This window comes from Ostrinia nubilalis, chromosome 26 (genome assembly GCF_963855985.1).
Source record: "Ostrinia nubilalis chromosome 26, ilOstNubi1.1, whole genome shotgun sequence".
NCBI lineage: Eukaryota > Metazoa > Arthropoda > Insecta > Lepidoptera > Crambidae > Ostrinia > Ostrinia nubilalis.
The window spans coordinates 2775565-2801471 of NC_087113.1; the positions used below are offsets into that span (position 1 = coordinate 2775565).

Below are 25907 nucleotides of genomic sequence, written 5' to 3' on the forward strand. Positions count from 1 at the left end.
GGATGATAGAGATAACAATTATCTATATCATACCAATCGACCTGTCATAGATATGTTACTACTATACCTACTTGTCTGATGCATATCTTCAAAGACAATCTTTGCCGAGATCGTATTACAGGCTATAGTGATGTATTAATGATCTATAAACATACTCATTACAAGTAGCAAGCTCTGGTAGGACAAAAAAATTATGAGACATGTACTTATATTAAGGCTCCGTAAGAGCATTGATTGAACGATTTGCAAGAGGAATAAAAATGTTAATCTAAACATTTTTCGCTTATTATTTTTTGAGTAACATTTTCGGTTACATATTTTTAAAGTAATTTTCTGACCCAGCATCGCTCGTGCGGTGGACCGACGACCTGAAAAAGGTAGCAGGAAGGCGCTGGATGCAGGCCGCTACCAACCGTGCGATGTGGAAGTCATTGGGGGAGGCCTATGTTCAGCAGTGGACGTCCTGTGGCTGAAATGATGATGATGATGATGATGATGATGATGATGATGATCGCTCGTGCGTCCCCCTTGTAAACTATGATCCCCTACACCCGTAATTTTTTTGGGACCTTCATCATTTTTCATTCATCAAAATTGGTCCCACGGTTTAAGTATGAATAAGTAAAACGAAACAAAAAAACTGGGTAACTTTCGTGTTAACAATGTAGAATATGTATTTAGATTGTCTTTGCAACGTTCTGTGATTTTTCACACTTCATTGTATTTGTATGTTGCAATTTACTTAACTATTTTGTATTCACGACACACGTGGCTTTTATGTTTACCACTTAGTTTTATTTAACTTGACTGGTAATATGTCAAAGTGCAGTAATTTCCGTTTGTTTTTCCGGTAATACAAAGTAGATTAGGTAAAGTACATAGGTAATAAATGTGTAGCCTAATATGTTTATTATACCCACCTTCCGGCTCTTTGCTTTGTAAAAATCTTAACTATATTATAATAATCATCATTAACAATTATTATCTTAGGTTATAAGCAAATCTCATAATTATTTATTCACTTACTCAAAGCCGATCAATAAAACTTACTGTCACAGGCCAGGAATCGAACGCGCGACCGCTCTATGGAACTTATTACGTAGTGTTGTAATGTAGTTAAGTACGTTAATTTTTAATAAAACAATGCTGTTTGATTCAAAGGCAAAGAAAAATAATAAGAGTCGATTATGTTAAAGTAATTTTCATAGTTTTACAAAGTTACATTTTACCTCTACAAATATGTTTGTAACTTCATGTAATAAACATTAAGGAAGCAATGAAATCGAATATTCGAAGACGTAACGCCGCAGAACTGTTTTATTGCCGGCGAACTATAAAACAATGTCATGGAAATCAGTATATTATCGCTAGTTCGTTACACATTACATATTCGTTACGAATACTGTTGTATAAGTATTGTTTATTACATTGTTTTACCGGTTTAAAATTATCAGAGTTGAAAAAATTAGAATAAGTAAACTGTAAAACATGTTTCTTTCATGTCGATGACCTATTTAAAAATAAGGCTTCAGTATTGTTGACCCACAAAAAGACCTAATTTAAAAATAAAATAAAAAAGCTAAAAAAATGTTGCAACAATTAAAAACAAACATTAACTCACCTCAAAATCAATTTAAATTAAAAACCACAGCACTACACTATTGTATTCACACAATCGATAAACAAACTGAATTTTAACCAAAACTGCGACGATACTCGAACTTGTTAATATTTGACTGAGTTATTTTGTATTAGGTAGTTGTGTTTGTTTAATTAAAAACAAGACAAAAACAGTTTTTAACGCGAAGATCGATAAGCTTGGCGCAACAACGTCCCCCTCTGGCCGCCGCGAGTACCGCACTAAGTAAAATGATGGCGTGGTGTCTCGGCCCGAGTTTGCGCAATGTATACTGTACATGCTGTATCTTAATTCAATGACTGTCCAACAAAACCTCGTGCTTTACACTTTTCACACATTAACCTAATTAACTTTTTTTACATTGCTTTTGCCTGATGATCCTACTTCTCGTAGATCAGGCAATACGAAAATGAGATTTAGGTAGGTGTAAATGCATTAGAATTCTTGATAAGAGCATAGCAAAGACGTGAATCAGCCTTCCTTATCAATCTGCATTGCTTGAACTAATCCATTTATCCACCGTTTGTTATGTCTGTTAGGCTACCCGCGATTAAGCGCTTGTAGGTACCTACCTAGATTGTTAATTTGTTACAAATAAAACTTCATTTTGTACCTACTCATACAAGTGTAGAAAATATCACAGTACAAATTCAAATGATGAGCTATTTTTAAAGAAATTTCTTCCAGTCAATGATATTATATAAAAATATCATTGCTTCCAGTCGAATAAGTTGACAGTTTGTACGTAAGTTTAAACACACTCGTAACTTAGTAACTTGGGTCTCCCGAGATAGTCAATAGAAAAAGAATCACCGGTAATTTTAAAACTACCTGCCAATCTTAAGATAGTTTTTTGGGACAAAAACTACTTCGTAACATATTCTGAAGTTTATTTACTTCGATTCGCATAAATCCTGTGCAGCTTATTGACCATCCTGTGAGCATAGAAAAAACAAATAAAGGAACTAAGTAAACATCTTGATTCTTACGTGTAACGCCTACAAAATTGAAATAGTCGTGTTGTCCCGCAACATACAAATGCTGGAAACATTTTATTAGGATAGAAGGACAATATTTTTTTAAATAATTATAGGTAAAATACTCTTATGATTTTGCGATCAATGTTGTTCATTGAATTTTGACTAAACTTAACTTATTTACAAGAAAATAATGAACGGTTTTATTTTTTTCCGAACGTAGTACAGTAACGTCAACTGTCTGTCATGTCATCTGTCAGTGTCAAAATTATAAACACATTCCTGTTTTCCCGGTCAAAAAATTTTTTTCATGTTTATTAGTTAAAAAGCTATAATAATCTCTCAAAATGGCTGAGAAACTTGAAGATCTGAACCTTCCGCTTACTGTAGTAACTAGAATAGTGAAAGAATCTTTACCTGATGGAGTGGCCATATCGAAAGAGGCGCGGACCGGTCTCGCCAAAGCAGCTTCTGTTTTTGTTCTCTACGTTACATCTGCAGCGACAAATATTGTGAAAAATAAGAAGAGGAAGGCGTTAACAGGCCAGGATGTGCTGGACGCGATGAGGGACATTGAATTCGACAGATTTGTGGAGCCTTTGGGAGAAGCATTCGAGCAGTACAAACAAATTGCTTCAGCGCGGAAATCGGGCGCAGGCAAGAAGAAAGAAGAAGGCGACGACGTAGAAACGATTGAGGACGATTAATGTGATATTTGGTGTGGTTATAGGTATTATTAAGTTATATTAAATCTTTTTTAATCAAAGTTATTGTGTTATTTTTTACCTGCCCATATGATCATAACCTACCCAATTTTGTTAAGGTGTTTTGCACTACTGTAATCTAATTATGTAAGTTGAATCCCGAGGGAAAGATAGTTTAAGAATTCAAGGTTGGCAGCAGATACAATGATTTTTTTTGGATCTATTTGCCTGCACTATCCACCTCTAGTGAATAATTATGTGAAAATATGGAAAATGATTTCAAATAAAACACATTTTATTGTTTCTCACTTTATTCAGGAATAGAATCTGTTGGGAACAATCATGAATGTTAACATTAAACTCTGCCGTCACCGAACTATGCTAGCTACCGCCTCTTATGTACACCACTGCGATCTAATCTCCGAGATAACGAAAATAAATATCCATATCTCTAATATCCTGTCGAACACTAATATCTAATTTATAATTTCTTTTGATTATAATTCAAACTTTTTATTTTATTGTTAGAGTGAATACTATCAATTTTATAAATAGAGAAAAATGGAAAGACTTATTCACTATCAAAATCGATTTTATGTACTATCTTTGTAATTTTATAGCAAATAAGAATTGGATTTGAACTAAAATTATGTATTTATTAGAAAGCTGTTTCAAACAAATCTATATTGTCATCTTAGCTAAATAAATTATAGAACAAGCATTTTATGCTATAATTTCATTCAACATGTATTTTTATATTGCACTTTTAATAGACTTTAGACGCCAGACTTTGAATATTGTTTTAAATCTAAAGAGCCTTAAAATGATTTATTCAAAATTTTGCAATCATTCGAATATTCTTTAAAATCTTTTGCTATCCTACTTTACCTCTTAGGTAAAATGTGTTAAAAAAAATTGGCCTGTAAATAAAACCAATTTCATGTAAGTGCAGTCAGCGTCAAAAAGTTCGTGACACCCATAATAGACAAAAAGTTCGCAACACGTCTTTATTACAGTTGGAATAAGATTGCGTTGTCAATTTTTAGGCCACTTTGGGTGTCACGAACTATTTGACGCTGACTGTACGTACCTACATAGAATAGGTACAGTCGCAGAATGAAAAGGTTCGTCACCTTAGTGTCGGTTTTCGCTTGCACTAGGTAGAGTCAAACCTGCCAACATAACAGGGCAAGTGGCAAGCAAGCAACAGTGCTGTTAACATTTAAATAAATATGACGTTTGCTAACGAATAAGGTTTTGCTTGTTTATTTTTCTATCCCATCAGCCCCCCTAGACAAAACGCACTTTTTGATCGAATCGAAAATCGAATCCGTCAAAACTCCATACAAAAAAGGGGCTTTTCGACCACTTTTCGACTGGTTTGCGATTATAATTTGCACTTTGTCTAGACCCACAGGGCAATGTTACAAAATGTAGTTTTTTTTATTTAATAGATAATGGCAGGTTGAACCAACAAGAAGGTTTTAGTTTATCAATCATAATAATCTTCTTGACAAGTTAAATCGTCAAACAACTTTGATCTGAATAATTTTGAACTTTACTGACGAACAGTTAAAGATTATTTTCTCTAACTCGAGACTATTCTGTAACATAGTTTCAAAAGGTATTATGTGCTCGCGATTCGTTGAAGGAATCAATTTGAAAACTGACGAACCTTTTCATTCCGTGACTGTACATGAGAGTTCTTTTTTATCTTTTTAAATAAATAAAATGTAACGTACTATGCAAAGATTTTAAAGTATAATTGAATGACTCTTAAAATTTAATCACTAGAGCTAGGATAGATATTCGATTAACTTTACAATTCTGCATTTAAGTTTTTCAAACTCATGTCATGACATCACCCAATCTATACAGGGTAGGTCTCACTAGCGACTGACAGAAAGACGGCAATGTCTTTTTTTTTTATTTTTTATTTTTTTTTATCCACAACGAGGAAGCTCTTGACCTGTATCTCACCTGTATGTCGCCTTTTGTTAAAAAGTCAGGAAGATTCTGAAGCCCCCAAGAACATGAGAAATTGACAAACCATCTTATTTACTACTAAGTTTATATGACCAAACTATTTATGTTCCAACTTGCATCTTAAAATTGTCCACTGCTCGTGATTGAAAATCCAAATCAAGTCTCCATTCAATACAACCTTCCCTGGTCTTTCGAAAAACGAGTCGCCTTACCTTTAAAAAAAAATAACACACGTCCTAAAACTCTTGATTAAATAAAAAGTAAAAAAACTAAAACCCAACTACGACAAAAAACGACGCTGAAAAAGTATAAAACAAGATTTTCAGAATACTGAACTGAACAAAGTTGCTAATGTAGTTGCATAGTAATTTTCATGTTTGGAAAGGCGTAGTCACACGTTGTCAAAGTGCTACGGTAAGTAGGTATACATGTAACGTGTGACTACGCCTTTCCAAACATGAAAATTACTATGCAACTACATTAGCAACTTTGTTCAGTTCAGTATTCTGAAAATCTTGTTTTATACTTTTTCAGCGTCGTTTTTTGTCGTAGTTGGGTTTTAGTTTTTTTACTTTTTATTATTTGTACTATTTTGGTGATACGAACGAAAAGATGTGAATTATATGCAATCAGCCCATGAATACAGGTAAAGTCACAAGCAAATGCTAGTAATATATATATATTCAAAATGTACAAGTAAAGCGCTTTCAAATGATATCAAACACGGCATATTTATCTTAACTTTATTTTTTCACTCTGTATGTTTTGTCCGCTAGAGGGCGTCACATTAGATTTGGTGAAACCCCATATAGCCTATAACCAGCGGACAATTAAGACGCTTCTAATGATATGTCATTTGTCGAATTCTGATAAGTAGTTTAGAAGTTACGAGGGAACACATGAACATACATACATACATACATACATACATACATAGCCTGTCAAAATCATAACCCTCCTTTTGCTTTGCCGTAGTCGGGTAAAAATCCTACAAATAAACTACTATATTGTCACTTATTGAGGTACTCAATACATTTCCACAAATATCACTAAAAAACAGCAGAATTGTAAAGTTAAATAATCATGGTGTTCAATCCTTTTAAACCTACGATTATAGAAGTTCATATACTTTTATATCTACAAATACACCTATACTACTCCGGGAACTACACAATTTAAAATTACTGGATCTGATACAATTATTTTTACAGCCATTTTCAGTCCGTGTTCTTAAACAATAGCTCTTTTGGCAATATTGAAGGTGAAATCGAAGGCTGCTCAAGAAAAAGATATAAAGACAAGTAAAAAACATACAATTGAGAACATCCTCCTTTTCTGAAGTCAGTAAAAAACTGGACCATCTCGACTGGTATTCAGTATTCTAATGACAAAAAAAATCTATTAAAACCAACGTAAACGTAAAAAACAAAGCAAGGAAAAAATAATAAAAACAAAATTTGTACAAAATAAAATGTTTATTGTGGGGAAATTCATAAATAAACGGGATTTTAAAGCGAGACACATTCCGTCGATGATAACAAAAATGCGGGTAAACTGAGCAGAAAATTAGTAACTTTTACAATGCTCTGAAAATAATTCATAGTAAGTTTTAATAAGCATTAGTATAAAAAAATCTTATTTCATTTGTTTGTTTAAAATTACCAACCTGTATTGTTTGCATTTTCAAGACTACACGTGCGATGATGATTTAAAATGAACAATCAAACAAGTCAGTCACTAATTTTCTACTCAGTTAAACAAGATTCGGGCATAAAATAGTAAAATACATACATCTGTCATAATCTCGTAGTAAATATGTATAACAGTATCTTTACAATTAAGACATTTTTGGAAAAATATTTCAATCTATCATTTACAGAAATAAAAATAATAAGGGTAATATTATTGGCAGGAAAATATAAATAAATCGCCAGTCCGTCACTTTCCTTGCAACACTAACTCTCCGAAACACAGGGTTGCCATAAAAAAAATTAAATACATTAAAATTACATCTATACTAGTGATATTATACAATTGACTATAACTAATTGGAATATTTGTAATATTTACAAAACATACACAAAAGCGAGCGTTTTAAATATAGTTTTTTTAGTTGTTATAAAGTTCTCACGTTTTCTACTCGTGTTATACCGAAAAATTGTCTTTTATAAATCCTGCTACCCAGCGCTTTCGAATTCATTAACAATCACAATTATTTGGTTTTATATTTGCACCGCCCTCGTAAGGCAAAAAGCGGTAGCAAGTCCTACGGGGCAGCATAATTAGGGTATATTAATTTATTAATAAATACATTGTTAACTACATCGAAATGCATGTAAATAAAATCAAGATCTACTTGTGTGAAACACAAAATATACAATTTACAGAGGTGGAGATTGGCAAATGAAAAAGAGACAAAGTTGCAACCACCCTATTCGGGTGAAGACAAATTGCTTAATATCTTGATTAATGAATAAGATTGTATGTTTATTTATATCATAGTAATCCTATTTTTAAACGCTGCAACACTGAGTGCATTGTATCTTTATGTGTCTTTTTTTTATTTGCCAATCTCCAATTTTGATGGATTAAAAATCAAAATAACCTCTAAAATATAATCTCTGATCACAGCATATCGTTACCAAATACGAATAACATGTTAATGTCAGTTAGATGTTGAATAAAATTAGTCGATTAAAATATCTGGTCCAGTAATACCACAAATGCGTGATAAGCTAATTTGACATTGTTTTAGGACTACAGTATGTTTACAATTGATAAAAATTGAACTCTATTACATGCGAATAAAGCTCAATATTTAATATAATCTGTGCAACTGACTTACTCACGTACAGTCAGCGTCAAATAGTTCGGAACACCTAAAGTGACAAAAAAGTTGACAACACAACCTTATTCCAATGAGGGCTATCGTTTTAGCGCTCACCAGTTAGCGCCACTGTAGAGTAAGGTCCTGTCACTTGCTAGTAGCGAAGACAGTGGCACCAACTGGTGAGCGCTAAAGTGGTAGGAGGACTATCGCATTTGCACTCATCAAGATGGCGCCACTGTAGAGTAAGGTCCTGTCAATCGCCAGGGGTGCCAACTGTTAAATATAAAAACGATAGCCCTCATTGTAACAAAGACGTGTTGCGAACTTATTGGTTTACTTTGGATGTCACGAACTATTAAGGCTGACTGTACACCGCAATAGTAACTAAACATTTTTATTTGTAGACATCAATAAAATCGAGTTTGGTCCTGTTTATAACTCATTGCAATCGACACAAAAGGGTTAATTAGTGTAAAATTACTTCACTAATAACCGATTGACACGTGCACGATACATCTGTCTCTCTCGCTCTGACAATGTGTACAAGAGAGAGAAAGAGATCCGAAATATAATCGATTTGTTCCCCTTAAAAATTTAGAGGAACATTTTTTTTGTGTGCGCGTATTTTTATATATTTTAAGCTGCGCATATCTCTAATTTGTCATCGTTTTAAAAGGCATATTCTAATAAAAAATGTTCGTTGGAATGAATATCTAAAAATGGCAGTGATGTATGGATTGCTTATCGGTTATTTCAATAGGTGGTGTTCCATTTACGTTAATGGATATAGCTTATACAGGGTGGCTAAACTTTACTATGTTCTAAAGTTATCAATATTAAATTGGCGGGGAAAATATTTCTATTCCGTACATTACACCACTTATTTCACGATATAAAATACCAAAAAAGATTTCAATAAACATCTAGACGACAGCTAAATTTTATTTAACCCTTTCTTTGCTACAAACAAGAAATCTTTTGTCGTGAATCATATGTGATTCATTCTATAAACAAAACGCCTAACCAGCCTGTATACAACGTCATTTAACGACAATACAATTAGAGTTAGCACCAAATAAGGTTCAAAGTTATTAAAAATAACATATTATTATTGTGATGAGAACACTGGAAGATTTGAAAAAATTAAAACCTATTCACTAACGATTTAAAAATATTTAAGTTTCAAAGTAATGAGCTAAGTTAATTTATTATGTTAGGCTAGTGGATAATTTAAAGTTCAAATAGGTTAAATAATGGTGGATATTCGGTTGAGATATTCTCCTCACCAAGCAAATACTTCTTTTGTTTCCACATAGGTACCCATAATTGTCTGACAAAATTTTCGTATCACTTATTTCTCCTAAATACTTGTACACAATGTATGTTGTTGTCCTTTTCTTCTTACACAGATCAAAAAGAGATGACTCTAGTTAAAACACACAACCGAATATCCACCAATATGTCAAATTCGAGCGCTATTTGCCTGTCAAATATACAGGGTGACTAATAGCTAAAAAGACTATAAAATCACAAAGAAATAAATCAGCGTCATACGTTATTCTATGATGAACTAGCCACCCTGTATAAATCATTTATAATTTACGACACCGAACGGGACATACATTTAAAGATTAAATCCTAATATCTCACTCATGTAATTATAAATATATTTATTTTTACTGACCGATAACTTTTATTTAGGTACTTTAGTCTGAGAGAGCTGGCGAGTATGGAACGAACGAAGTCTTACTCGAGTCCGCAACTTCGTTAGTCTATGCCAGATTTCAACTGTCACTGTTTTAGTTCCAAAAAAATCCGCTAGACGTCTCAACGTTTTGAAAATCGAATGTGCGTCTTTCGTTCGTTTTTTACGATTCCAAATTTAATTTTTAAATCTTTTGTGCCAGCTCTACAACCTACATTTTGGATTTCAATAATCCATAGACAATGTACACCATATACTTTTTTATTATCAGAATCCGCGTTAAGCATTTATTAATTCGCGATAAAATATAACTCCGTGTCTATGCTTGGACTGAGGGCATTTCTACGTCAAATGACAGTCCAAGATCTAAATCTGTAGACTTTCTACAGTGCATTTTTACCTCGTATTTTCTCCTACGCTTTTCGACCTTAAGACAGGTCGTTAAGGTTCAAAATGCTACTGTATTTCCACTACCCTAAGTGAGTCTACGGGTGGAATCAGTAGGAGGCTTCGTGTCCTGCTAGAATGTAGAGGTCGTTGCCGTCTTCGCTGGACAGCGTGTTGTTTTGGAGAATATGCGACTCCAACACCACCACTCTGTAAAAAAGGGTTATTATTATAATTTTTTTATTGCATAACATGGCAGGTATTTGACCACAATCGCACAAGTGGGTGCAGTCTAGGATGGTACATATCTGCCCTGTAAGTGCCTATTCACTCTCGCCTTGAAACGCCCGGATTATAGTCTTCGGGAAAAACAGCAGCAGGCAACAAATTCCAGTCCCTAACCGTTCGTATTATAAAAGAGTCATCGAAACGCTTAGTGGGAGATGGTGGAATGTCAACAATATAGGGATGGTACGCTAACCTGCGTCTGGTTCCCCGATGATGGAAGGGGGCTGGTGGAATTAATTCGTGTAATTCTTTCGCACATTCTCCAAAGTGTAGTCTGGGTTATTATCATAAGGTCATTTAATCTCCTATAATTAACGTCCCTCTCTAATTCACCAGAGGCAAATAGAGGGTTTTCTCTACACTCCCCGCACTGGTCAGACGGATGAAGGGCCGGATGTTCGCATTTTCATTCGATTAGTTGCCGATCGATAAGTGAGTCAATTATTAAAAATATGAAAAAAGAATCATAATCTCTGAAACGGTGATAATTTACATCATCATCATAATTTCAGCCATAGGACGTCCACTGCTGAACATAGGCCTCCCCCAATGCTTTCAATGTTGATCGATTGGTAGCGGCCTGCGTCCAGCGCTTCCCTGCTACCTTTACGATGTCGTCGGTCCACCTTGTAGGTGGACGTCCCACGCTGCTTTTTCCGGTACGCGGCCTCCATTCCAGAACCTTGCTGCCCCATCGGCCGGTGATACTTTTAAATGATCATAATGACCATCAGTATACAGGGTGGAATTTTGTAATGCCACCTGGAGGGATGTAGCGTTGCAGTTTTGGCTGTTTTTCACAAATTGATTTTCTTTCTCGATATTCTGATTTTGGATACCACTAGCGACATCTATTGGCGTGATTCAGAACTAATTTGCAATAGATGGCGCTTTTTGCTCAGTTAATTGAAATATATTTTGATGAAACATTTCCCAGGGTTTTTATTTTGATTATTCTATTTTTTAATAGAATATTTTCAGTGTTCAGGAGATTGTTTTCATCATGGTTTTTATTAGTATTTGCTTTTTTTTAATGGGCGGCGAAACGGAACGTCTCGCGACATCTCTATGAATCGCGGCTGTCAGTTGAGCTGTCAAATCACTTTGGAATTTTGGTCGATCTTGCGCAACCGCAATTTTGTTATTTTCGGGGATGTGATCCCCTATGTTTCAAATCGTGTGATGCAGAATGCATCCACGATAATTTATTAATATAATTTAAAAATATTCACACATGAGGTAAGTTCCCGTCGGAGAATTTATTTATTTTTCGTGATTGATAATTTTCGTATTCCAGTACGTGGTATTTCATGTGATCGTTTCTTTCAGAAATTTCCTAAACGTTATGTTGGACGAGGACTGGGATGCTGAAAACTGCGAGTGAAGTTTAAATTAGCGAGCAGTTTTCGTGAGTATTTGTTTCCCATTGCGGTTTTTTTTCATAACCTAATGCCACGTTCCACTTGTGATTCTGACACTCGTATTTTTCGTTTCAGATGCGGGATTTTACAATATTTTGTAGTTTAAACAATTTCATACTACAAATTTTACACATTTTATAATTTAAACATAATATTTTGATGATATTTCATATATTTTAATTTCTCTTCATTTCGTATGAAATATTTCTCCTTTCTAAACTGCTGATCTCTTCGCATTTCCTCCTTGTCATCAAACCTCTGTCTCTGCAAGAGTTTGAACGCTTACCTGTCGAAGAGATGCAAGAGCTTCATCTGGCACTGCGCGCTTGAGGCCGTGGAGGACGCTGCTTGGAGCCTAAAAGTGTGCGAGACCCGTTGGACCCCGGAAGAAGAGAGGAACGTTCAGGGTAACGGTTTATAACCGCATGGCTTCCAAGGTACCCACTTTTCCATCCTTCAAGTAGGAGTCTTTCCGACCTGACATCGTGCAGTTATCTTAACTATTAGAGTCTTTTAATATTTAGGCTGAGTTTTAAGAAATTTGTAGTGGCAATAATATTCACCAAACCGAACCTAATTAACGACCCTGAATCCCTTGAGATTGGCACTATTACAGTAGTTATTATAATATCGTAATTGTTAACTATATACGAGCATACGATATAAAAATAAATTGTGTCAATTGAGAGGGAGCTGTTTTATTTACATTTTCTAATTTCACACAAGGAACGGTAACTTATATAAATTTCTGCAAGCCGGACAACCTCTTTTCGCGTGCAGACAACTCACCATCTTCTCCGTCTGCACCGGTGGCGGTTCAATTCCAGTCACCAAGCCGCCAGGAAAAAATCCTTTCTTGCAGGGAAAGTACTCTTAATATTGTAGATAGAAATTTTTTCTCAAAGAAAACGTTACTTTATTTTTGAAAAGAAATAGAACTGCATATAAAGATTTCCAAAACTTTGCTTTCCACACCCGGGAATCGAACCAACTAAAGTCTGCTAAAAATTACACCCTGTATGTATCTATCTTCTTAAGTTTGGCACAATCTTTATGTGACACCCTGTATACTCACTTGTCGTGTCCTAGCAGACGATACGCTCGCGAGTGGTCCGTGATCTCCTGCGTGACGTCAGCGTGACGTAACGACCGGCCTTGCACGCCGTGCCGGTGGAATGCTAGCACCGAGTCCGCCAGGCATACTGCGGAACAAATTAATATTTATTTATTCAAATCCTGTATGTATCAACGACAGCACATCAAGGTATACAAGGGGAGTGTCTTATCTTGTTGTAATACAGACTGTTTTGTAATAAAAATGTCTGATGTGTTGTCGACTGTACATAAAACGGTACATAAGGCGATTGGCGAATTTCAAGCCATATTATGGCATTCTCCTCCAGTCAATCGATCGACTTTTTCCTAATATGAATCTGTGCATTGTTGAGTAAAACTTTTGCAGTGGAAGTACCAAAGCAGGCAACTGTCAAAAATTACAAAAGGCCAAAGGGAACGCAAACCACTGAATGGATTGCGCTGAAACGTTATTATGATGTAGACATGCGCTAAGAAAGGAAAATAATCACCCACTAAGGATGGGATGCGAAAATAATCACCCACCTCTCGTTCCCACCACTGCAACTCCTGTGTAGCCAGGATCTACAGCTTGACCGCCACAAAAACCCAACCAATGAAGGTCAAGTTTGTCCCGGGGAAAAGTTAAACGGTCATTGGACCCGCAACGAAATTAATCAGAAGAACATAGGAGTTCGAAATTAAGGTTCGACTTCCCTCCATTGCAAAGCGGATGACAGGTTACCCACTAAGGATACTAAAATTGAATCGAATTGAAAACATTTGTTATCTGACCGTGGTCCATAATCGTGTTAGTATGACACAGGGTCCATTTAATACGAGCGAAGCTGCGGACAAAAGTTATAGTCTGGTCTGTGAGCACGTAGAATTTTGTCCAATGACCCCAAGCTACCCATCCTTATCGCTCGCGCGTAATTATGTTGCTGTCGCGCTCGCACACTCACTGCGGGCGCGCGTCGCACAGTCGCGACAGCAATATAATTACGCGCGAGCGATAAGGATGGGTAGCTTGGGGTCATTGGACAAAGTTCTACGTGCTCGGCGACCAGACTATAGTACATTATTATTCATAAACTCACGTATACTATCGATGTTGAAGTCGAACTGTATGCGCGAGACTAGCTTGTTCCGGCGGCGGTCGTCATCGCGCCAGCGGGACTCCAATGACGGCGGCAGCACTGGGATTATGTCCACTACGTTCTCGTGGCATACTAGCACCTGGGAAACAAAAAACATATGTAAAGGGCAGATATGTACCATCCTAGACTGCATCCCACTTAACACCAGGTGCGATTGTTGTCAAATACCTGCCTTGTCATGCATAAAAAAATATAATAAAAAACATTCGTGAGTGGCATACTACCTAGTTCGAAAAATATGTAAAGCCTGGTCCGTGAGCACGTAGAATTTTGTCCAATGACCCCAAACTGCCCATCCTTATCGCTCGCGCGTAATTATATTGCTGTCGCAACTGTGCGACGCGCGCCCGCAGTGAGTGTGCGAGCGCGACAGCAACATAATTACGTGCGAGCGATAAGGATGGGTAGCTTGGGGTCATTGGACAAAATTCTACGTGCTCGCATACCAGACTATAAAGGTTTATATTTCCATCTCCGGCCTGATCATAACTTTCCATCAGGCAATATAGGCTTTAGAGCTTCTCCGTTCGTGTATAAAAAAATATTTTAATAATATTTTGTTTGTTTGTTTGTATCATACAGGGTGGAATTTTGTAATGCCACCTGGTGGGAAAGTACCCTTAATACTGTAGATAGAAAATTTTACTCAAAGAAAACTTTCCTTTATTTTTTAAAGGAAAGAGAACTGCATTCAAAGATTTTCGACATTTTTGATGCAGGCCGCTACCAACCGACTTTTGTGAAAATAATTGGGGGAAACGTATGTTTAGCATAAAATATACCCTATATGTCCTATGGCTGAAATGATGATGATGATGATGACTTACAGCATCCTTATTCAACTGATGCACCGCTCTTAAAGTGTGTAGTCTTTCGGCGCGCGGGATGACCGTATTGGAACTGCCCACGCAAGCTTCTAACTCGTCAGAGTGGAACCACGTCGCTCCTGTTGACAAAAATTACATTCATTATTTATAAAGTAAATAATGACAACTCAAAGACAGATTGAACTGTCGAAGGCGGCAAGCGGGGATGACAGGACGCACTGACACTGACTTGCCCGCCTACGGTTCAAAGTCAAAGTCAAAGTCAAAATTTCTTGATTTGTTTAGACTAATAAATTTTAATAGTTCTTACAAATCGTCATTTTGCTCTTAAGGAGCCTCTACATGTCTCATAATTTTTTTACCCTACCAGCGCTGGTTGATTATTCCCCCCTAAAGGTAGATTGCCTACCCTTAGGGTAAATTTCCCCTTTTAGGGTAAATCGTCCCCCTCAGGGTAGATTCCCCCCTTTGGGAAGATTGCACCCTTTTAGGGTAGTTTTCTCCCCCCTTCAGGGTACATTTCCTCCCTCTTCAGGGCAGATTTCTACCCCCTTCAGGGCAGTTTTCTCCCGCCTTTAGGGTAATTTTTTACCCCCTTCAGGGCAGATTTCTACCTCCTTTAGAGTACTTTTCTCCCCCCCTTAGGGTACATTAACTGACCGGAGTTGAAGTTGAGCAGGTGCAGGCGCACAGGGCTCCTGGTGGCACCGACGCATAGCAGCGGGTATTCCAGCTCCGGAGTGATGATCAGCTCGAAGGCCGCTAATGGAGACGGCAGGACACACTCGCTCCAAACTACGCTCGAAGCTAGACTGCCTCCCCCTAAGTCGGCCAGATTACTACTCCCTAAGTCAGATCCCCTCCCCAGATTACCCCCCTCATCCCAGATAACCCCTCCCCCTCTCGTGAATAGATAGCCCCATTAGGGTAGAACCCACTTAGGGTAGTTTTCTCCACCCTTCAGGATAGTTTTCTGCCCCTTTAGGGTAATTTTCTCCCTCTTTGAAGGTAATTTCTTCCTCCCTTTAGGGTATTTTCTCCTCCCTTCAGGGTAATTTCTTCCTCCCTTTAGAGTATTTTCTCCCCCCTTTAGAGTAATTTCTCCCCCCTTTAGGGTAGTTTTCTACCCCTGCATGGTAGTTTTCTCCACCCTTCAGGATAATTTTCTGCCCCTTTAGGGTAATTTCTTCCCCCCCTTTAGGGTACATTTCCTCCCTCTTTAGGGTAGTTTTCTGACCCCTTTAGGGTAATTTTTTACCCCCTTCAGGGCAGATTTCTCCCCCCTTCAAGTTAGTTTTCTCCCCCCTTTAGGGTAGTGATTTTCCACCTAAAGGTAGTTTTCTCTCCCCTTCAGAGTAGTTTTTCCCCCTTCCGGGTAATTTTCTACCCCCTTTAGAGTACTTTTCCCCCCTTTGGAGTACTATTCTACCCAGTTTAGAGTACTTTTCTACCCCCTTTAGGGTACTTTTCTCTCCCCTTCAGGGCATTTTTCTCCCTTTTCAGGGCAGATTTCTACCCCCTTTCGAGTACTCTTCTCCCCCCTTAGGATACATTAACTGACCGGAGTTGATGTTGAGCAGGTGCAGGCGCACAGGGCTCCTGGTGGCGCCGACGCATAGCAGCGGGTATTCCAGCTCCGGCGTGATGATCAGCTCGAAGGCCGCCATGACGGGAGCACGCACTCGATGGCTGACGGCCAAACTACCCTAAGCTAGATTGCCTCTCCCTAGGTCAGCCAGATTGTTACTCCCTAAACTAGATCCCCCCCCCCCCCAACGATTACCCCCCTATTCTCATCCCAGATTTCCACCTCCCCCCTCTCGTGCCTAAATAGCCAACCGTTGTTAGATTGCTCCTTTAAGCCGGATCCCCCCCTTAGATCAGATTGCCCCTCTCTAAGCCAGATTCCCCCTAAGTCAGATTTCACCCCCCTAATGGTACATGCCCCTTAGTTTAGATAGTCGCCCTTCAGGTTAGTTTCTTCTCTCCCTTCAGGTTAGTTTTCACCCCCTTCAGGGAAGTTTTGTCCCCCCTTTTGAGTAGTTTTCTATCCCCTTCAGGGCAGATTTCTCCCCACTTTCGAGTACTTTTCTCCCCCCTTAGGATACATTCTCCAAACTGACCGGAGTTGATGTTGAGCAGGTGCAAGCGCACAGGGCTCCTGGTGGCACCGACGCACAGCAGCGGGTATTCCAGCTCCGGCGTGATGATCAGCTCGAAGGCCGCTAATGGAGACGGCAGGACACAGTCGAGGCCAAACTACGCTCGAAGCTAGACTGCCTCCCCCTAAGTTTGCCAGATTACTACTCCCTAAGCCAGATCCCCCCCCAGATTACCCCCCTCATCCCAGATACCCCCCCCCCCCTTCTCGTGAATAGATAGCCCCCTTAGGGTAGAACCCACTTTAGGGTAGTTTTCTCCACCCTTCAGGATAATTTTCTGCCCCTTTAGGGTAATTTTCTCCCCCTTCAGGGTAATTTCTTCCCCCCTTTAGGGTAGTTTTCTGCTCCCTTCGGGGTAATTTTCTACCCCCTTCAGGGTAGTTTTCTCCCCCCTTTAAGTTAGTTTTTTCCCCCCTTTAGGGTAGTGTTTTTCCTTCTTAAGGTAGTTTTCTCCCCCCTTCAGAGTAGTTTTCCCCGTGTAGGGTAGTTTTCTACTCCCTTCAGGGAAGTTTTCTCCCCCCTTTAGAGTTGTTTTCTACCCCTTCAGGGCATTTTTCTCCCCCCTTCAGGGAAGTTTTCTCCCCCCTTCAGGGCAGATTTCTACCCCCTTTCGAGTACATTTCTCCCCCCCTTAGGATACATTCTCCAAACTGACCGGAGTTGATGTTGAGCAGGTGCAGCCGCACAGGGCTCCTGGTGGCACCGACGCATAGCAGCGGGTATTCCAGCTCTGGCGTGATGATCAGCTCAAAGGCCGCTAATGGAGAAGGCAGGACACACTCGCTCCAAACTACGCTCGAAGCTAGACTGCCTCCCCCTAAGTCAGCCAGATTACTACTCCCTAAGTCAGATCCCCTCCCCAGATTACCCCCCTCATCCCAGATAACCCCTCCCCCTCTCGTGAATAGGTAGCCCCCAGGGTAGAACTCACTTAGGGTAGTTTTCTCCACCCTTCAGGGTAATTTCTTCCCCCCTTTAGGGTAGTTTTCTGCTCTTCGAGGTAATTTTCTACCCCCTTCAGGGTAGTTTTCTTCCCCCCCTTCAGGGTAATTTCTTACCCCCTTTAGGGTAGTTTTCTGCTCCCTTCGGGGTAATTTTCTACCCCCTTCAGGGTAATTTTCTACCCCCTTCAGGGTACATTTCCTCCCTCTTCAGGGAAGTTTTCTTCCCCCTTCAGGTTAGTTTTCACCCCCTTCAGGGTAGTTTTCTCCCCCCTTTAGAGTACTTTTCTCCCCCTACTAGGGTACATTACTCCCCCCCCCTTAGGATACATTAACTGACCGGAGTTGGTGTTGAGCAGGTGCAAGCGCACAGGGCTCCTGGTGGCACCGACGCACAGCAACGGTTACTCCAGCTCCGGCGTGATTTGTTTATTTGATGATTATACCCCCTTTCGAGTACTTTTCTCCCCCCTTAGGATACATTCTCCAAACTGACCGGAGTTGATGTTGAGCAGATGCAAGCGCACAGGGCTCCTGGTGGCACCGACGCATAGCAACGGGTACTCCAGCTCCGGAGTGATGATCAGCTCGAAGGCCGCTAATGGAGACGGCAGGACACACTCGAGGCCAAACTACGCTCGAAGCTAGACTGCCTTCCCCTAAGTCAGCCAGATTACTACTCCCTAAGCCAGAACCCCCCCCCCCCCCCAGATTACCCCCCTCATCCCAGATAGCCCCCTTAGGGTAGAACCCACTAAGGGTAGTTTTCTCCACCCTTCAGGATAATTTTCTGCCCCTTTAGGGTAATTTCTTCCCCCCCTTTAGGGTACATTTCCTCCCTCTTTAGGGTAGTTTTCTGACCCATGTAGGGTAATTTTTTACCCCCTTCAGGGCAGATTTCTACCCCCTTTAGAGTACTTTTCTACCCCCTTTAGAGTACTTTTCCCCCCTTTGGAGTACTATTCTACCCAGTTTAGAGTACTTTTCTACCCCCTTTAGAGTACTTTTCTACCCCCTTTAGAGTACTTTTCTACCCCCTTTAGAGTACTTTTCTATCCCCTTCAGGGCAGATTTCTCCCCACTTTCGAGTACTTTTCTCCCCCCTTAGGATACATTCTCCAAACTGACCGGAGTTGATGTTGAGCAGGTGCAGGCGCACAGGGCTCCTGGTGGCACCGACGCATAGCAGCGGGTATTCCAGCTCCGGCGTGATGATCAGCTCGAAGGCCGCTAATGGAGAAGGCAGGACGCACTCGATATTCTGTGAAGAAACACACAATTTTTTTCTGTAAATAAACTTCCTCAATGACGAAGTTTCAATTTTTTTCTATTAACTTTTGAAAATATAAGTAAAAATAAATATAAGTGTGTAAGAATCGTGAAAATATCTCTACTTTAAAAGTTATAGAGACTTAAAGTTGCTAAAACAGCTCAGAGTGTGACGTCACGCCACTTTAACGGAGTACAGAGCCTGTTCATCTCCACGAGTTTACATCGAAAACAAAACACGCACGATGGCCCACCTACAGGATACTATTCGACAAGGCCTCACATACGAGCGAACATTGACTCACGCACGCGTATTCTTTTGTATGATGGAAGAAAATTGTTTGTTTTCCTAACAATAAAATAAAAATAAAAAATAAAGAAAATGGTGTACTAAATACTGTGCAGCATTTAACTGCCTAAATAATAATAAAAACACAGAATGTACTTTTTTTAGTTGCCTCAAGACACTGAGAGGCAAATAAGTAGTTAATATTGTTTGTCGGCCGTTTGGTGTAGTGGTTCGAAACGGACTACTATTCCAGAGGTAGCGGGTTCGATTCCCGCACAGTACAAACATTTGTGTGCATGAACATATTTGTTTGTATTGGACTGGGTGTTTTCTATGTATAATAAGTATGTATTTACAAAAAAAAAGTATTTAAGTATGTTTATATCCGTTGTCTAGTTCCCATAGTACAAGCTTTGCTTAGTTTGGGACTAGAAGCGCAGTGTAAAATGTCCAAGGATATTTATTTATTATTATTATTTATTTATTTATATTATTCACGATAATTCATGCTAAATCATGTATTTCCTCCGCCATTTTCCGCAGTTTGGCACCTCACGTCACATCATTTTACCGAAGTCAGCCCTATAGCTTCGGCGCAGTGCCGATCACTGACGTTTGTCAACAAAATGGTGCTTGACTCAAGTTGACTCTTGAGACAGGCTAAATTACACCATATTGTTAATGACATTGAGCATACATTTTTTTAAATACCTTCGCGAAGTAAAACTTCTGTACGTAGTACTTATTATTATTCTGTGGTACAATCAAGAATAACCCTTAACCCCCTATAGCTGAATATCGTACAGCAAACTGACACCATAAGAGCTATCATTTGCGCATGTCCACAGTTTAAACGTAACTAGACAACAGATGTTATTTAAAAAAAATATTGACAAACAGAAGTAATTTTTTAATGCAGTGGGCTAACATGACACGTGAGTAGGTGGCGTGACGTCACCACCATGTTTAAGGCAGGCACAGTCAATTCCGCGCGAAGATATGTTTTATATAAAGTAAAGTATTTTATTTGCCAACAAAAAAATTACAGTTTTAAATATAAGTGTGTAAGAATCGTGAAAATATCTCTACTTTAAAAGTTATAGAGACTTAAAGTTGCTAAAACAGCTCAGAGTGTGACGTCACGCCACTTTAACGGAGTACAGAGCCTGTTCATCTCCACGAGTTTACATCGAAAACAAAACACGCACGATGGCCCACCTACAGGATACTATTCGACAAGGCCTCACATACGAGCGAACATTGACTCACGCACGCGTATTCTTTTGTATGATGGAAGAAAATTGTTTGTTTTCCTAACAATAAAATAAAAATAAAAAATAAAGAAAATGGTGTACTAAATACTGTGCAGCATTTAACTGCCTAAATAATAATAAAAACACAGAATGTACTTTTTTTAGTTGCCTCAAGACACTGAGAGGCAAATAAGTAGTTAATATTGTTTGTCGGCCGTTTGGTGTAGTGGTTCGAAACGGACTACTATTCCAGAGGTAGCGGGTTCGATTCCCGCACAGTACAAACATTTGTGTGCATGAACATATTTGTTTGTATTGGACTGGGTGTTTTCTATGTATAATAAGTATGTATTTACAAAAAAAAAGTATTTAAGTATGTTTATATCCGTTGTCTAGTTCCCATAGTACAAGCTTTGCTTAGTTTGGGACTAGAAGCGCAGTGTAAAATGTCCAAGGATATTTATTTATTATTATTATTTATTTATTTATATTATTCACGATAATTCATGCTAAATCATGTATTTCCTCCGCCATTTTCCGCAGTTTGGCACCTCACGTCACATCATTTTACCGAAGTCAGCCCTATAGCTTCGGCGCAGTGCCGATCACTGACGTTTGTCAACAAAATGGTGCTTGACTCAAGTTGACTCTTGAGACAGGCTAAATTACACCATATTGTTAATGACATTGAGCATACATTTTTTTAAATACCTTCGCGAAGTAAAACTTCTGTACGTAGTACTTATTATTATTCTGTGGTACAATCAAGAATAACCCTTAACCCCCTATAGCTGAATATCGTACAGCAAACTGACACCATAAGAGCTATCATTTGCGCATGTCCACAGTTTAAACGTAACTAGACAACAGATGTTATTTAAAAAAAATATTGACAAACAGAAGTAATTTTTTAATGCAGTGGGCTAACATGACACGTGAGTAGGTGGCGTGACGTCACCACCATGTTTAAGGCAGGCACAGTCAATTCCGCGCGAAGATATGTTTTATATAAAGTAAAGTATTTTATTTGCCAACAAAAAAATTACAGTTTGTTTATCTCGCTAGATAAACAGACTGTAATTTTTTTGCAGCCGCTGCTGCTGCACTAAGCTGTGCTTGTGTCGCGGCAGCCTTAAGAATAAGAATAAGAAAAACTTTATTTGACACAAAAAGGAAAAAAATAAAAAACAGAACAAAGGGACTTAAAACTATACACGCATATTTTTGTGCCAAAAAGGCGCCCGCTCAGCATTAATCGAGCCACCAAGCCTTAATATCATCAATAGACTAGAATAGTGACAATTAATAAAAAGTATTGCATATGTCAATATTTTCATTATACTAACCTTGAGCAGCATAAACTTCCGTAGCGGGTCGTACCACTGCATCAAAAACAGTCCAGCCGGCGTGGCCCCGCACAAGTATTTGTAGCCGTTGTATGGGTTTCTCGCCACCGCACATCTCACACACCCTAAAACAATATAGTTCTTTGTGTGAACAACAGATATGGCAATGGCTGCGATCAGCCGTAAATAGCATTGTTAGAATTTGCTACCAAAATGGCGATTGCCATGGCAACCGCCGAAAACTAGCATGTTCTCGACTAGGACAAGATTGCTAAACTTCAAAAGTGACGTTTCCCATAAATTTTTTTGACAGTGACAGCACCTACCGCTAAAAAGACGCCATTTTACTTACTAGCGCTAGCTAGCGCTATTTTCCGCCAAACGCCCCCAAGGCAATGACTGCTTAAATATTTATACATTTTCTGGTTTTAAAAGTCTTGTCTAGCGTTGGTGGCGAGACCACATTTTTTTTGGTGCGTCTGTATTCCTAAAGAAAGACACATTTCTTTTCACTACAATTTTACCTCTTTGTCGGTATTAACACCTACCTCTAGTGTCAGGTTCACCTGTTTCTAGTGTTAGTAACGTTTACCTCTGCTGTTGGTAACACTCACCTCTAGTGTTTCTTTACTATAGTCTGGTCTGTGAGCACGTATAATTTTGTCCAATGACCCCAAGCTACCCATCCTTGTCGCTCGCGCGTAACTATGTTGCTGTCGCGCTCGCACACTCACTCCGGACGCCCGTTGCACAGTCGCGACAGCAATCAGTAATGAGGATACTGACCTCCTCATATCTGACTCAACGAACTAAAGTCTCTAAATAAAGCCCGACGGAGTAGCAAGCCGAAGTGGCAATGGGCAGGGCACAAAGTACGCAGAACTGACGGCCGATGGGGCAGCAAGGTTCTGGAGTGGAGGCCACGTGTGACGTTCACCTACAAGGTGGACCGACGACCTCATAAGGTAGCTAGGAAGGCGCTGGACGCAGGCCGCTACCAACCTGTCATTATGGAAGTCATTGGGGGAGGCCTATGTTCAGCAGTGGACGTCCTGTGGCTGAAATGATGATGATGATGTGGCTTACCTCTGGTATCTGGCACGCGAGTAGTCAGAGCAAATCGACGGGGTAACAGCCTGGGTGGTAGCACCCGTAGCGAGCGGCCGCCGCACGCGCTTCCGATCAACGCTAGGAGCTCCGTTTGGTAACACCCACCTCTGGTATTGGTAACATTCCCCTCTAGTTTTAGTAACATCCACCTCTGCATTTGGTAACACGCACCTCTGTTTTAAGTCACACCTACCTCTTGTTTGGTAAGTAACATCACCCTCTAGTTAGGTAACGTTAAAGCTAGAGGTGCCTAGCTTCAGTCACACCTACCTCTAGTGTCTGGCACGCGGGTAGTGAGAGCAAATCGACGGGGGTAACAGTCTGGGTGGTAGCACCCGTAGCGAACGACCTCCGCGCGCGATTCCGATCAATGCTAAGAGCTCGTGCCGGTATAGGGAGAGCGTCTTGCCTGTTGACACTCTTCCCTCATTGCCAATAAGGTCCAGTATGGTCTACCTCTAGTGTAAAGTTTACCTACTTCTAGTGTTAATAACGCCTACTTCTGGTGTTGGTAACGCTCACCTCTAGTTAAGTAACGCGTATCTTTATTTTGGTAACATCCACCTCTGGATTTGGTAACACGCACCTGCTGTTTTAAGTCACACCTACCTCTAGTTTGGTAACGTCTACCTCTAGTTACTATGATGATGATGATGATACTACCTACTGTACCATGTCACCATTTTACCTATGATTCACAATAAATAATTTTGTATTTGTATTTAGTTTAAGTAACACCTACCTCTAGTGTCTGGCACGCGGGTAGTTAGAGCAAAGCGACGGGGTAACAGCCTGGGCGGTAAGACCCGTAGCGAGCGGCCGCCGCGCGCGCTTCCAATCAACGCTAGGAGCTCATGCCGGTAGAGGGAGGGTGTCTTGCCTGTTGATGGAAAGAGCCTATTAATATTTAATTTATTTATTTATTGAGGTATACCAACAACATTTTATGTTAGGGACAGGGATAAGGTGTGACACAACTCTTTAAACTGAAGGCTGTTAGGGCAGAAAAGGTAGCATGGGCTCGGTCGCATGAGACATCTTAAATATGTTGAGGGGGAAAATATATTCTGAAACTTCATAAGCATCTTGTTCATCGTCTTGTGCAGTTCTGAGGCGCGAGTACATACTCAGGGCATGTCACGCGAGTGACGTCATTTCAAGTACCCGGCACATCTGATCTTGCCTACACGAATCTATAGTCTGGTCCGTGAGCACGTAGAATTTTGTCCAATGACCCCTAGCTACCCATTCTTATCGCTCGCGCGTAATTATATTGCTGTAGCTTGGGGTCATTGGACAAAATTCTACGTGCTCACAGACCGGGCTTTAGTTTCAGTTCAGTCAGGCGCGTTTAAGTAGATGCTTAGAGAATGACGTCACGAGACGTAGCTGTCAAGGACATGAGCACATCCTTGATGACGTGCAGTCAGACCTAGTCTCAATTGTGCCACTTACACGACATTATGTCTATGTGTCACATACATGAGTAGTCTTATTTGTCTAGTCTCAATTTCGTCATCTAAACAAGTCTAGTATCTGTTCTGTCGTCTACACAAGTCCAGTCTCATTTGTTTATGAGATGACGTCACACGAGTGACGTCACGTAACTTACCCGACAAGGACATGAGCACATCCTTGATGACGTGAAGCCAGATAGTGCGCCGCGGGCACAGCTGGTCCATCGCCGTCTCGTGGAGTTCGTTGAGGTTCAGAGTATAGATGCCTTCTTCAGCACCTGGGGGTAGATAATAGATAGATAAAACGTACACAGAAAGTACCAAAATCCCCGATACAAAGAGCCAATCAGACTACGGGGCTTTTCCCATCACTGTGTGCAACAAATAGTGACAAGTTTCTTGCGCTGCTTCTTCTCAGCACTGGCCCATTTATTGTCCCGAAGCAATGGTAGGGTTAATACTGGGACGTGTAAAAGTGCTTTTTAAAAGCCTATTCGCAAAAATAAATGAGTTTTATGAGTTTTACTCGTTCCCACCACTGCAACTCCTGTCCAACCAGGATCTACAGCTTGACAGCCAATAAAAATCCAACTAGTGAAGGCCAAGTTTGTCCAGGGGGAAACGGGACTATTCCCGCCGCTGCAACTCCTGTGTAGCCAGGATCTACAGCTTGACATCCAATAAAAACCCAACCAGTGAAGGCCAAGTTTGTCCAGGGGGAAATTGGACTATTCCCATCTCTCGTTCCCACCGCTGCAACCCCTGTGTAGTCAGAATCTACATCTTGATCGCTAATAAACACCCAAGCAGTGAAGGCAAAGGATTTTCTGGGGGAAACGGGACTATTCCCACCTCTCGTTCCCACCGCTGCAACTCCTGTATAGCCAGGATCTACAGCTTAACCGCTAATGAAAACCCAACCAGTGAAGGCCAAGTTTGTCCAAAAGGAAATTTAATGTTATTGGATGACAGCTTATTTTAATAATTATTAAAGTCCTGTCAAAGTTCATGAAATAAATACCAAACCACAGTAGCGTCAAATAATTGGTAACACTCAAAGTAGTCAAAAAGTTTGCAACACG

The 25907-nt window shown here is 39.7% G+C and overlaps 3 protein-coding genes across 3 annotated transcripts in view; 1 reads left to right on the forward strand and 2 right to left on the reverse strand.

Moving 5' to 3' along the window:
* LOC135084410 (C2 domain-containing protein 2) overlaps positions 1-1871 on the reverse strand; it is a 101765-nt gene extending 99894 nt beyond the window's left edge. The window contains exon 1 of the mRNA XM_063979191.1: positions 1622-1871. The gene's annotated coding sequence lies outside the window, so the exon portion shown is untranslated. The remainder of the gene's footprint in view (positions 1-1621) is intronic.
* A 1012-nt stretch (positions 1872-2883) lies between these two features.
* On the forward strand, positions 2884-3382 carry LOC135084518 (DNA polymerase epsilon subunit 3). The gene has a single exon (XM_063979290.1). It carries the CDS (start codon positions 2964-2966, stop codon positions 3321-3323), a length of 360 nt encoding a protein of 119 aa, XP_063835360.1. The 5' UTR covers positions 2884-2963; the 3' UTR covers positions 3324-3382.
* Positions 3383-6762: 3380 nt separating this feature from the next.
* The window catches only part of LOC135084422 (mitogen-activated protein kinase kinase kinase kinase 5), an 89673-nt gene continuing 70528 nt past the window's right edge, over positions 6763-25907 (reverse strand). The window contains exons 14-21 of the mRNA XM_063979208.1: positions 24981-25103; positions 24111-24248; positions 22259-22383; positions 19230-19362; positions 14999-15117; positions 14112-14250; positions 13013-13139; positions 6763-10438 (exon numbers count right to left, since the gene is read on the reverse strand). Of these exons, the coding sequence (XP_063835278.1) occupies positions 10339-10438; positions 13013-13139; positions 14112-14250; positions 14999-15117; positions 19230-19362; positions 22259-22383; positions 24111-24248; positions 24981-25103 (1004 nt within the window). The 3' untranslated portion in view covers positions 6763-10338. The remainder of the gene's footprint in view (positions 10439-13012; positions 13140-14111; positions 14251-14998; positions 15118-19229; positions 19363-22258; positions 22384-24110; positions 24249-24980; positions 25104-25907) is intronic.

Excerpts from the sequence above, each read along its gene's own strand:
- LOC135084518 (XM_063979290.1), top strand. The coding sequence starts at position 2,964 with ATGGCTGAGAAACTTGAAGATCTGAACCTTCCGCTTACTGTAGTAACT.